The sequence below is a fragment of the Suncus etruscus genome, chromosome 15 (genome assembly GCF_024139225.1).
Source record: "Suncus etruscus isolate mSunEtr1 chromosome 15, mSunEtr1.pri.cur, whole genome shotgun sequence".
NCBI lineage: Eukaryota > Metazoa > Chordata > Mammalia > Eulipotyphla > Soricidae > Suncus > Suncus etruscus.
In genome coordinates this window covers 63170971-63184341 of record NC_064862.1, presented here as the reverse complement: position 1 = coordinate 63184341, position 13371 = coordinate 63170971, and the positions used below count along the sequence as shown (strand labels likewise).

The 13371-nt window shown below is 46.9% G+C and overlaps 1 protein-coding gene across 1 annotated transcript in view; it reads left to right on the top strand.

Annotated features, from left to right (window-relative positions):
• Positions 1-3872: 3872 nt before the first annotated feature.
• HS3ST4 (heparan sulfate-glucosamine 3-sulfotransferase 4) overlaps positions 3873-13371 on the top strand; it is a 455289-nt gene continuing 445790 nt past the window's right edge. Inside the window, exon 1 of the mRNA XM_049787810.1 lies at positions 3873-4621. Coding sequence (XP_049643767.1) covers positions 3873-4621 — 749 coding nt within the window. The remainder of the gene's footprint in view (positions 4622-13371) is intronic.

Here is a 13371-nt window from a genome sequence, read left to right as displayed (position 1 = left end):
CCCAGGGTAGACAGAAATGAGACACTAGAAGCCTGCAGACTGTAAGATGATACCCAACTATCAACCCCAAACAAAGGTGTTCCCCAAATTTTTTCTTTCCTTAAACCTCTTCCTTTGATATGTAAAAGTCCACTGGATAGAAACTTTTGTCTCACTTTCACTCTCTACCTTCCCTTTCTTGGTGGATGGGTATTGGAACCATAAAGAAAAGTCAGTTTTGGTTTGGTATGCAGAGATACCACTAGGTGTAGATGGCTCCATGGCTCTCTCCTGACTGGCTTATAAATTTTTTTGACACTACCCTGCTTCTTCAGAACCATCTGCCTAATGGGTTAGAATCACAGTGGTATGTGGGGTGGTCTCACAATCCATGGATTTTTATTTTACAGGAGACTACTTACTGTAATATTGAGAATATAGTTAGAATTCATATAGGCCTGAAAGAGCAAAGCTGTTGGAGCTAGAAACAGAACAATACTTTTTCTAGTCTTTCTCTCTAGTCTTCCGATTTATTGGAAATTGTTGAGTGAAGTCTGTACATAGTTCCTACATTTTTTGCGTATTTGGGGGCACACCCAGTGGCATTCAGGGATTGTTCATAGCTCTGTGCTCAGAAATTGCTCCTGGCAGGCTCAGGGGACCATATGGGATGCAGGGGATTGAACCAGGGTCCATCCTGAATTGGCTGCATTCAAGGCAAACATCCTACTACTGAGCTATCACTCCACCCCCTATTTCCTATTTTTTACTAGAGGATTATTTTAAGCCTTATCCTAGAAAAAGCCTGAGTTGAGAGTAGGAAAAAATAAGGCAACTACAAGTGAGAAATCTGCAGTTTCTTGGTAGAAAAATCACTTCTTCCTTTCAGCAATGGGATTGCATTTGTTCAAGAGCAGTGATTCAGGGGTCAGAGAGATAGTGAAGAGGTTAATGCACTTACCTTGTACACAGATAATCCTGGTTTCATCTCTGGTACTGTATGTATCCCCTGAGCAGCATGGTCTGTGAGCAGAGAACCCTGAGCACTCCTATGTGTGCTTTAAGCCAGAAGCCAAAAAAAAAAAAAAAAAAAAGAAAAGAAAAGAAAAAAGAAAAGAATAATACCTAAATGAATGAATATTTGGGACAAGAAGAAGAGACAATAGGAAATTTCTTTATTTGCAGTGCCCCGAAGTCTAACCTAACAATCCTAACTCTGTGTGTGTGTGTGTGTGTGTGTGTGTGTGTGTGTGTGTGTGTGTGAAAGAGAGAGGGGGGGAGGGAGAGGTGAGCATGTTAGTGAAGGCTTGTCATGAGTACCATAAATATCTGGTGATTTTTCAGCAGGAAAGTCCTCTATCTTTAAATATTGCTTTGAGTTTTCATTTTTTTGGTCTCACTGTATTGGCTATCTGACTATTCATTTGTCCCTTCTGTGTTGATTTTAATAGATTGACCTAAGCCTTTTCAAATATTACAGCAAAAATATATAGATATAATTTAATGAATTAATAATTTTGGTGTTTGGGGGGCCACTTCCAGATGCACTCAAGAATTGCTAAGAGTGTCATGAAGAATATAGGATTCTGGACAGGAAGGTGTTAGGTTGTGTTTGGCATCTGTGGGCCTTGCCAAGAAGATGGCCAGGCTCATACTGGCATTTACTGAGGTCCCAAGTGTTTCCTCTTTGATTTGGTTTGGTTTTGGGCCACACCCAAACACACAGTGGTTATTCCTATCTGAGCATCATTAGATGATGTTCCTTTCAGGAATTACTCCTGGTAGTGTTTGGGACCACATGGGGTATAGATCAGCTACGTGTAGAGCAAGCACCCTCTTTTCTGTACTATCACTCCAGTCCAATTCTCTTTGGAAAGCAGACTCAGAGCTAAAGAAGCACGGAAAGAGCAAACATTTCCCAGTTCCAGTTGGCCCTTCCTATTCCTGTTTCCAAATGCAGTTGTGCGGTGTGTGAAAAAGCACCCCTAGTTACACGGAATGATTTACAGGACACCAGACTCTGCATTTCAGAGGTCTCCAGTGTACCATAAAAATATATATTATAAAGGAATAATCTTTATCTGAACTCAAGCTGCAGTGAAGGAAGCTCATGTCCAGCTGAGAGCAGCAGTGAGCTTTTGTTAACTCAGGGAAAAAGTCCGTGTTTTTCATCTTATTTGATTAACATTTTTCCCCCCTCTCTGGCATTAGGTAGCTGGTTAATATTTAGACATTATATACATTTCCTTTCAACTATTGTTCTATTATGTAATCAAACAAAACCGGAGCTGCCAATAGCATCAGTTCAAGAGGTGAAATCAGACCCATCCGGTACCTTGCTGCAGCTGGCAGGGTTTGGGGGTGTGGGGGCTCCCTAGAGCCAGCTCCCCTCATACAGACAAGGCCAGTGCCAGTCCCCAGGAAAGATTTTCCGGTCTCAGGTGATGTTTCGACTCCCCTTTCCTCTTCCTCCCACTTCCCATTTTCGAGCTCCCCATTTCCCTTCCTCAGCAGCAAAAGGCAACAGGGAAGCAGAGTCTAGTTTACTATCTTCCAAAGCCTCCGGGGTATGGTCTAGTGTCCCGTCCCTACCGACCCCCACCCCAAGGGGATAAGTAGAAATGTCTGTGCAAATAAATTTATTAGAAAAAAATGTTTCAGTTCGGTGAAGCCAGGCACAAGCACTCAGCTTGTTGTCTGTTTACTAGGCGCTTGGAATATCCGTTCCGTTTCAGTTCTGAGAAGCCTCCACTCCTTCCTTCCTCAGGCCAGGTCCGCAAGAGGCAAAGGTGTGCATACCCACGGTCAGAGCTGTCGGGGGGAGCAGAAAGCATAGTTGCCCGTAGTGGGACCGGCTCAGGGGGCAGGGGGACCAGGGGTAGGGGAGTTTGCATGAAAGCGCCACCCAATCCGACACTTCCAAATAGGCTGGGGATATTGGGCAGCTGGAAGTTGGGATGGAGAAAAAGCTGTTGAAAAGAAATCACGCCGGGGCCAAAGGCAGGTGGCTAGCCCATGGTGAGAGAAGAGCAGGGCAGGGATGAATTGAGCTGATTTGGGGTCCCAGAAAAAAAAAAGGGAGAAGTGAGGGTTCCGGTCTTTTAGGGTTCCCGCTGCCTGGTGCGCTGAGTCGGTGGCGAGCTGGGGCTGTCAAGCTCCGAAGTCTTCGGAAAGGGGCGGAGAGCCGGGAGACGCCAGCTCCTTCCCAGGGGAGGGAAGGCGACGCGGGGGGCTGGGCGGGGGAACCCCTCCGGAGGAGGGTGCGTGTGGGATGCGGTGGGGGGGGCACGATCTCCGCTTTCCCCGGGCGCCCCAGCCCTAGCGCACGCCTCCGCTCCCGCGCCCCCTCCCTCCGCAGGCGCGCGCGAGGCGCATCCCCCCCTCTTTCCCTCGGTGGCGCGGGGCGCGCGCCCGGCCCCCCTCCGCCTGCTTCCCGCGCCTCTCCGCTCTCCCCGCAGAAAGTTAGCAGCGGGGAAGGAACTCGGGGCGGCCACAGCGCGCGGCGGCGGCGGCGGCAGAGGCTGAAGCCGGAGCCGGAGCCTCGGCGGAGCCTGGGCAGCGGGGGGCACTGCCGACGGAGCAGGTGCGGCCGGCGGGTCCGCGCGCCCCCCTCCTCGGTCCCCTCGCCAGAGGCTGGGGGGTGGCGGGGGGGCCCCCGGACTCCGCAGGCGGAGCGGGCAAGGGGGCCATGCGGCCGGGCTCCCCCGCGGCGCAGCGGGACAGCGGCCAGGGCCGGGGGCGCAGCGGCGTCGCTTCATGCAGCCGGGGCGGCTGGGCAGCGGCAGCGGCAGCGGCGGCGGCGGCGGCGGCGGCGGCGGGGGCGGCGGCTGAAACCATGTCCGGGCAGCGCCGGGGGCTGCCGCCGCCGCCGCCGCCGCCAGCCGGGAGCCGCGATGGCCCCGTGGCCCGCACCTCCTCCGCCCGCGCCTCCGCCTCCACCTCTCGCCGCGCCGCCGCCGCCGCCCGGCGCCTCGGCTAAGGGGCCGCCGGCGCGCAAGCTGCTCTTTATGTGCACCCTGTCCCTGTCCGTCACCTACCTGTGCTACAGCCTCCTGGGCGGCTCGGGCTCCCTGCAGTTCCCCCTGGCGCTGCAGGAGCCCCCGGGCGCCGCCGCCGAGCCCCCGCCGAGCCCGCCGCCACCCTCGCGGCCGCCTCCCCCCGTGCGCCCCGGCAGCCCCTCGCAGCCGCCCGCGCCGCCGGACAACGGGAGCCGCGGGGAGCTTCCCGCCGCGACCCCCGGAGAGCCCGAGCAGCCCCTCGGCCCCGGGGCTGAAGGCTGGGGACTGGCCAGCGGCGCAGGGGGCGCCCGGGACCCTTGGCTCCCCCGGACCCCGCGGGCGCCCGGCGAGATGGTGACGGCGCCGAGCGCGCAGCTGGACAGGGACACGCCGGAGTCCAGCACCGCCGACGAGGACCTCGCAGGCCGGAGGGCGGCCAACGCCAGCGGCGACAGGGACGGCGCCGCCCCCAGCACCCCGGACTACGGGGAGAAGAAGCTGCCCCAGGCGCTCATTATCGGGGTCAAGAAAGGCGGGACCCGCGCGCTGCTGGAAGCGATCCGCGTCCACCCGGACGTGCGGGCGGTGGGCGTTGAGCCGCACTTCTTCGATAGGAACTACGAAAAGGGGCTCGAGTGGTACAGGTAGGACCCCGGGCTCGGCGGGAGGGTGGGCGGGAGGGACAGACGCGAGTGAGCGAGCTGTTGGTTGGGGGGAAACCGCCGCTTTCCTTCACCCCCCAATCTAGGCACTCGCGCCTCGAGAGCCGGAGCTCTTCTCGCAGGAGGGCTCCAGGGGCATGGCGCTGGCCGAGCGTTACTTTATTGCGGGATGAGTGAGGGGCGGCGGCGCCCCACTGCTCGGCCAGCTGCCGGTCTAAGCTGGCTTCTGGAAGCACAAGCTCCAAGACTGGGATTCCCCCACGACCTGGAGCTGGCGGGGTGTTTCCCGACCCCACTGGCTCTGGGCAAGCTAGCTCTGCTCTGCGTTCCAGTGTAGAAACGAAGCAGGGTAGCTGGATGAATTCAGCGGGCTTTGAGATCCCCTGGATTCTCGCAGAAACCGCCTCCAAGGCATTTGCGTGGCTAGAATCCAACTTTGGTGTTTTCAGGTTAGAGCAAAAACAGAGCAGTGAGAACAGTTAAACGTTCGATGCTGGCGAGTTTGGGCTCTCTAGGATATTCCCCAGCCCCAGAACTTTCTTTACCCCGCTGTCTGAATGAGTTTGCACTGAATGGATTATATCACGGAGAACGGATTGCCTACTGGACAGTAGGTGTCCAGTAGATGGAAGCTTCTGTCTTGTGAGATGTTCGTTCCAATCCTTTTCCGCCGCCTATCCTCAGGAGAATGGAAAGGAGAGTAGAAAGTTCAGGCAGGTGAATAAAGAAATAACCCTACATTTTTATTTTGCCAGTCAGAAAGAAGATCTAAGACGTGAGTGGAACAAATACCTCACAGACAAATTTGTCACCCTTTCCCTTTTCTCTTCCCCTTGTTATACCTCTCTGGAAAAACAGATCTGCTTGGCTAGTCTCAAGTCCATTGCATCTCGGTAATTAATTGCATTTGTCAAACAGAAACACAGGGTTTGTCAGGTAAGGTGATGTTATCTTAACAGAGCCTCTTGGTAAAATAAGGCTTGTTTCCTGACAGGTCTTCTCCCTGGGGAAGAAAGGTGCTTTCTAAGTTTCAAGTACAAGCCAGGCAAAGTTTTAGAAGTCACCTCAGAAAGCTATAATAAATATGTGGATTGCCATTGCATTCGTCTCCTTTGAAAAATACGCTGTATGCTTTCAAAGCTTCAAGTACACTTAAGCATACACATTCCAGCACATTAAACTGAAGCAGCAAATGTGTCTGTTAATGTCTTGTCTGTTTCAACAGCAAGAACTAATTGCAATATTTTAGGAGGCTTCAAACAGTCCCTTCCTATCAAAACATAAAACAGCAAATGCCTAATTTAACTGGAAAAATCAGTATTTATAACATCACAAGCCATGGCTTCCAGTTTGCGGTTATAATTAAAAAGGTGTTAGGATGATTAATGCAACAACAGCAAAATACAGAAAGCGTCTGATGTCTGGGAAAGTTTCAGTTGTTTAACTGTTGATTGTAGGACAGTCTGAGCTCCTCTGTGCGGTGACATTGGTCCTTGGGGACTAAGGGTGGTGTTTTCCAGTACTAACTTTAAAGTGGTGTATAGAGATAAAAAGATACAGTCTTTTTCTGCTTTTGGCTTCCATAGCAGTTGAAAAGGGGTTGGGGGGAGGAGAGTTAACTCAGACAATTTAGAATGAATGGTGAATGTGGTGGAAGGCTTGTTGAGAAGCTCCACTTCAGACTATTTTCAATGAGGATATAAAAGACCATATTTCCTGCTTATGTGTGTGTGTTGAAACATTAGGAGTCAGTCCATAGACTGCCTCAGGGGTGAGTCATACCTGTTGATATTCTGTCACCACTTGTAGTGTCAGTCGGTCCTAGAACAAATGTCTGAGGCAAGTGGAATGGCAGTGTGTTCCCACCCTGTGATAGTTGTGTGTTTTCATTGTGCTCTATGTCCCTTCTCAAAATCTTAGCTAAGAAGGAGTCTTAGTATAGCTCACTTGCACAGCTGGAGGAGCAGCTTCTTGTCAGAGATGGAACTCTAAGCTTCCACATGTGGCTGCCGGGAAGATTCAGGGACCCACAGGCACCAAGCTGTGATGATTTGCCCTGAGGAGTGTGTCATTTCTCTGGGACACCTGCCCTGAGGGCAGCTGTAGGATTCATTACCCCCATTTACTCTGGTACTCTCAGGCTCTCTCTGATGTAGGAAGAGGGGACTGCATTTGAATTAGTGATGTTGGTTCAGGCTGAGGACAGGAATCCTATTCTCAGATTTCTGTTCTGCTTTCTCATCTTTGAAGAAGGGCCTGCCTATGCTTAGGTGATCCCACTTCTGTTGATGCCCTATAAGCTCATCCGCATCTTGATTCACCACCCGATTAGAGATTCACAGATTAACAAAAGTTTTGCTTTTCTTTCCATTTATTTCTTTTGGACCCCCTTTTAAATGTGCTTCCTAATAAATGGGGATTCTAAATGTGTTTCTATTATCTCTGTTTTCAGCAAGAGGGAGAATAGAAATTGGGACTTACCTCTTGTCCCAGCCAGCATCCCTAGTGTTTTATCACCACAGTGTCACTCCACTTAGGTCTAAATCTGGGTCTTGCTTCCTCCTATGTGGTTGAACTAATGTGATTGAAAAATATGTCAGAGGACTGGAGTGATAGCACAGAGGTAGGGCGTTTACCTTGCATGCAGCTGACCCAGGAAGGACCTGTGGTCTATCCCTGGCATCCCATATGATCCCCTGAGCCTGCCAGGAGTGATTTCTGTGCACAGAGCCTGGAGTAATCCCTGAGCACCATTGGGTGTGGCCCCAACCTACCCCCAAAACCCCGAAAAAACTAAAAACATGTCTGAGCATGGCCAGAACTATAGTAGAGTGCTTGCCTTGCATGATGCCAGCCCAGATTTGGTCCCTAGCATTCCATATGACTCCCAAGGTCACTAGGAGTTATTTCAGAGTGCAAAGCCAGGAGTAACTCTTGTGTACCACAGGAGTGTGGCCTCCAAACAAACAAGTAAACAACAAACCCAACCATATTGGAAATTAGAACATGTGCCTTAGATAGACTTAGGTAGATCTCAGGAAAACAGTGGGAAGAGTCAGCTCACGTATTTCAGAGGCCAGATAGTCCAGTGGAGTAGGACCTTGTGAGCTTTAGCTATGGGGATGCAATCTTCATTTGTTGGATGGACATAGATGAATCAGTATATGAGGGGGCACATTAAACCCTCTGCCTTTCTTGACCTACCACATCCTCCACACTATTTAAAGAGCAAAGTTCTTTATTTATTGTTGGGAAAGGGGAGCCAAGTTATGATGTTGATAGGTCTCTAGTGCCAGCATGATGCATTAAAGGGCTCCATGGCCATACCTGGCAGTACTTGAGAGGCCTTTAGTGTTATCTCCATTGATTGTCAACTGTAAGATGACACCCAGCTATCAACCCCAAACTAAGATGTTACCCAACATCCTTCTTCCTTAAACCTCTTTCTTTGGGCCGGGAGAGATAGCACAGCAGCATTTGCCTTGCAAGCAGCTGATCCAGGACCAAAGGTGGTTGGTTCGAATCCCGGTGTCCCATATGGTTCCCTGTGCCTGCCAGGAGCTATTTCTGAGCAGACAGCCAGGAGTAACCCCTGAGCACCACTGGGTGTGGCCCAAAAACCAAAAAAAAAAACAACAACAACAACAACAAAAAACAAAACAAAAAAAAAACCTCTTCCTTTGATATGTAAAATCCACTAGATAGGTACTTTTGTCCCCCTCCTAGAAAATGGGGATTGGTATAAAAAAAGTCAGTTTTGACTTGGTGCTCTGAGATATCACAAGGAAGAAGTTAGGAGAAGCCACTGGCTCCTTGACTTTCCTGACAGGCTTGGTAAATTATTTCTTCGACTCTATCCTGCTTCTTCTGATACAGCTGTGTGGGTTTTAGAAATATGGGACCTGCAGTGATCTCACAACTTGTGGATTTTTATTTTAATAGTCAAGGACCATGTGAAACTGAGGATTCTATTGGGATTGGTCATCTGCTGGCATGTGTGTTAACCCCTGTACCATATCTCTGGCCTCTAAGATGGATTTTTTTTTTTTTGCTGTGATCTGATACAGCTGAACCATCTTAACTTCATTTTAGGATTGGAACCTTGTGACAGGTCAACTGTTTAATGCAGAGCTCATTGCATAGAGCAACATTGATGGCAATTTTTGATTTACAGACACTATAGTTACTAATCTTGGTTGCTTTGCATGGCTACTTCACTCCAAGTGATGGGAACTGACCCTCCAAAACTTCACGTTGTCTTCACCACCTGAAATTTACACACATGTTCTTAGCCTGAGAAAAGAGATCTCAGGAAAATAGTGTGAAGGGTCAGCTCACGAGGAATATGGTCACACATGGACACTGGACTCTAAGCATCTAGGAGGAAGGTGGAAAGAGGCTGGCACAGACGAATCCATTACTGGGGGGTAGTGCTTTAGAGATGCATTCCCCTCTTTAATTCAGCATGAGGCTCCAGAAACTCTCTACTATGACAGAGGTTGCATCCCAAGAGGAAGTGAATTACTTCTAGAAGTTCAACTGGTTAGTGGTGGTGCTGAACTTCAGTCCAACTTTCATGGGCTGCTTCATTCTCCTGGTTCACTCCACTATGCAGCATGCTAGAAAGATCTGCTCCTTTGTACATCCTTTCATCTTGATCATAGCCATGCTGTTGGTCACTGTGTGGCCAGTATTATTATAGAAAGAAAGAGCTCCTGAAAGTGACATTTTAAAGAGGGGTGGGGGTGGCAACAGCATAGAAGCCATTTAATTTTTTTTTCAAATGTGCCAACTAGTATCTTTAAAAATATGCATGTGGCTCACACCATTTTCATCAGGCCTGGCCACGGAGCATTGTGCTTCTTAGGTTAACCCTAAATGCATGGTCCTGGTTTTTAGTGTCTAGAAGAGGACCAGAATCTGCTTTTATCAAGCCCTCTGTGAGGCTGATGCTACAGGCCCCAGATCCTGCTTTGAACAGAGCCAGAGGAGATTCCCAGTGATGATGGTAGAAACAGAGGGTTCTGAAGTGAAATATAATATGTTCTTTCTCTGTGTCTAGGTAGAGTTGGGTTCAAAACCTTTAAGGTATGCAATTTCCTAATTGCATTATTTTCTTTTCTCAGCTTCTGTTTTTCTTAGAATAATTTTTTTCTTTGCAAGATTTTTGGGAAGAAAAAGTTATAAAAATGCAAACATGTTTCCCAGAGGAAAGATGAGAGTATCCTAGAGTAGACATTCAATGGGTTTGTCCAATGGAATTTTTCATTTCTCCAATTATTTTGTTTCATAAGCTTGACATTCTATGATACAACATGATCCTGGATAAAGAGTCTTTTACTGGAGTTTTTTTGGGGGTGTCTAATAATGTTTGACTTTGCAATCTACATCTACTTAACCCTTGAAGGGATCCCTTTTAAAGGTCACCAAACGGCCCAGGTGAATGTTATAAATGAGTGAAATAGACTAGGTGGGGAGAAAAGTGGATCATTCTTCTGAAAGGGTCAACCATAGTTGACATATTTTCTATGCACAAATGTATCAGGGTCATCAGTTCTTTCGTTTGGTAGGAGAAACTGGAAACCCAGCTTTTGACATCACATTTTCTACGTTTTTTTTTTTTATTTGTTTTTGTTTATTGGTTTTTTGGGTCACACTCGGCAGTGCTCAGGGATTACTCCAGGCTCTAAGCTCAGAAATTGCTCCTGGCAGGCTCGGGGGACCATATGGGATGCCGGGATTGTAACCATTGTCCTTCTGCATGCAAGGCAAATGCCTTACCTCCATGCTATCTCTCCAGCCCCATATCTTCTGATTTTAATGTTGACAACAAAGTTTTTAAAAGTGTGGGTCAGCTATGGGATGAGTAAAACACATCTGTGGGCTAGTCCTACCTTGTTGGAGACCACTGGGTTAATCTCATTTCAGAGATCAGTTGGCTTACTTCTTATAACTATAATTTTGAAGTTGCCAGGATTCTAGCTTAAAATATGTGTTATTTTGCTTTAGGACCAACCCCCTTCCCTTTAACAGATTTTGCATCAGTGTGGGGAAAATACCCTTCAGATATATTACAACAGCAGCAAAGATTCTCAATATAAATTAGAAAAATAAAGTCAGAAAAAAGAGAATTCCAGGGGTGAAGTAGAGGCAGCCATCAGTTTCTCACTTTCTTTAGGTGTGCCCATATTTGATCTATATAGAAAAACTGTATTTATAAAAGAGATTCTGGTCTGGTGAATTGAGTGAGACTCAAAAATTGGATTCTTGGTTTCTCTTTACCAGACTGTAGCTCTATGCCAGTTTATTTGTATTTATCTGTTATTTTTCTTTTTATGGTTAGGTTCTGTTTTGTCAAAGAGACATCATGACTCCATAGAATCCATTAATCCACTAAAATATATCGTAAACTTTTTTTTTTTTTTTTTTTTTTTTTTTTTGGTTTTTGGGCCACACCCGGCGGTGCTCAGTGGTTTCTCCTGGCTGTCTGCTTAGAAATAGCTCCTGGCAGGCACGGGGGACCATATGGGACACCGGGACTGTGCTATCTCTTTGGGCCCCATTTTTTTTTTATATATTGTAAACTTTTGTGTTAAACCCTTCAAAGAGAAACATTGATAGTTCAAATGGGAATTCAGTTGGAGAGCATAATTTATAATTTTGTTTTATTTTTTTTTTTTAATCTTTGTTCCATACTCCACTGCAATTACACTGTGCAATCTGGGACAGATTACTTGGTATGACCAAATCTGTTTCTTCATCTCTAGTATGGGCTTGATATCACCTTCTCTAAAAGGTTGTGAAGATGAAATGAAATGTCATATAAAGTGCCTCACACTGTTGGTAATATTGTCATTTTCTTTCTCCTCCTATTTCCAATATTTGTCTTCCATTTTGTCCTTTTCAGTTTGCTTTTCTTTTTTATTTTCTCTCTTTTAGAAAATTCCTGCCTATTAACACTGAAGATCCTAAAAAGAAAGTTGTACTGCATTTTTCATTTGAAGATAGTGTTTATTTCAAGATTCTATTTGAATGAAGGAATTCAAATCCTGAAGCAGTTCTTAAGGAGTTGTTCAGAGAATAATCAAAAGTAGATTCCAGAATTTTGTCTGTTGTAATTCAAGGAAAAAAACCCAGAGGAGTCTGATTTCAGGAGTGACCAAAGCCAGAATTCAGATGAGGTAGGGATGTGATTGACTCTCTGGACAATCAAAAATGCCATTCTGGATTTATACTTAAAAAGGGCACCATTGCCCTGGTTTAGCAAGGGGTATTGGGGACTGCAAGGGCATGCTTGCCTTCAGTTTTTCTGCAGAACTCTAAACCATTGAGGATGCAGCACTATTGAGGACCCTGTAATTATTCTTTTGCTACTGGGTTATTTTAATTGGTGGTTTCCAGCCATCAGACCATGATTTACTTATTTTTACACTAGATTTTTGCTTTAAAATCGAATCAGGAGAGAGTTGATGGAAAGGAGACATTAGGTGATGGAAAGATGGTGAGGGCTGTATTTCAAAGAGTTTGAAAGGTTTGGGTTTTGCATAATAGATGATTTCTCTGGAACTGATTGAACCACCGCCCTGTTAAGTAACCTCTTGATTCCATTGGTTTCTGCGGTTTAACAAGCGCCTCCATACTGTCTTGGGAATTTCAGTCTGAAATTATAATTCACTAAGGAAGACTTTCAGCCCATCTTGCCATTAATTAAAAGCAGGCAGTTAGTATTTATTTTTTAACACTGATTGGTTAGGAGTGCCTCCCTTTAATTTTTAAAGAGACTTTATTTAAGAATGTAGAAAGCAGGTGGAGAGATAATTCAAATGGCAGAGAATATGCCTAAGCAGAATGGAAGCGCTGAGTTTGATCCTTGTTGCCACCTGGCTCCTGAACATTGCAGTATGTCATTCTGTGGACCTTGCAGACGTTGCCAGGTATGTTTTGGGGGGAATTTAGAAATTTCCTAAGAAATAAACAATCAGGCTAGAAGCATCATCATTTCGGAGTAGCTTCAGGACCCCCAAGCACTGCAAATGGGGTCTTTTAATAATTTTATTAAAAAAGAATGTGTAGGGGTTGGAGTGATAGCACAGTGCTAAGGTGTTTGCTTTGAACACGGCCAACACAGGACAGACCCCAGTTTTAATCCCAGTAACCCATATTGTCCCCGAGCCTTCCAGGAGCAACTTTTGAACACAGAGTCAGGACTAATCCCTGAGCACCAATGGATGTGACCTAAAAACCAAAAAAAAAAGGAGAATGTGTAAGGGTTTACTCTTGGCAGTACTAAGGGGCCATATGAAGTGTTTATGATCAAATCCATTGTCAATGCATGGCAAATATGCTAACTTTTTTGGGGGGAGTTTGGTGTGGTCACACTCAGCATAGCTCAGGGGTTACTCCTGGCTCTATGCTCAGACATCACTCCTGGCAGGCTCGGGGAATCATATGGGATGCCGGGATTCGAACCACTGTCCCTCTGCATGCAAGGCAAATGCTCTACCTCCATGTTATCTCTCCGGTCCATTTGTGCTAACTCTTGTACAATCTTTCCTACCCCTGTAACTTTTGGTTTAGTTTTAGGGCCACACCTGGTGAAGCTTATGGGTTATTTCTGACTCTGCACTTTAGAAATCATTCCTGTTGTTGCGCTGGAGACCATATGGGATGCCAAGGATCTGAACGTAGGTAGATTATGTGCAAGGCTGTAAATCTATAACTTTTTGTTGTTG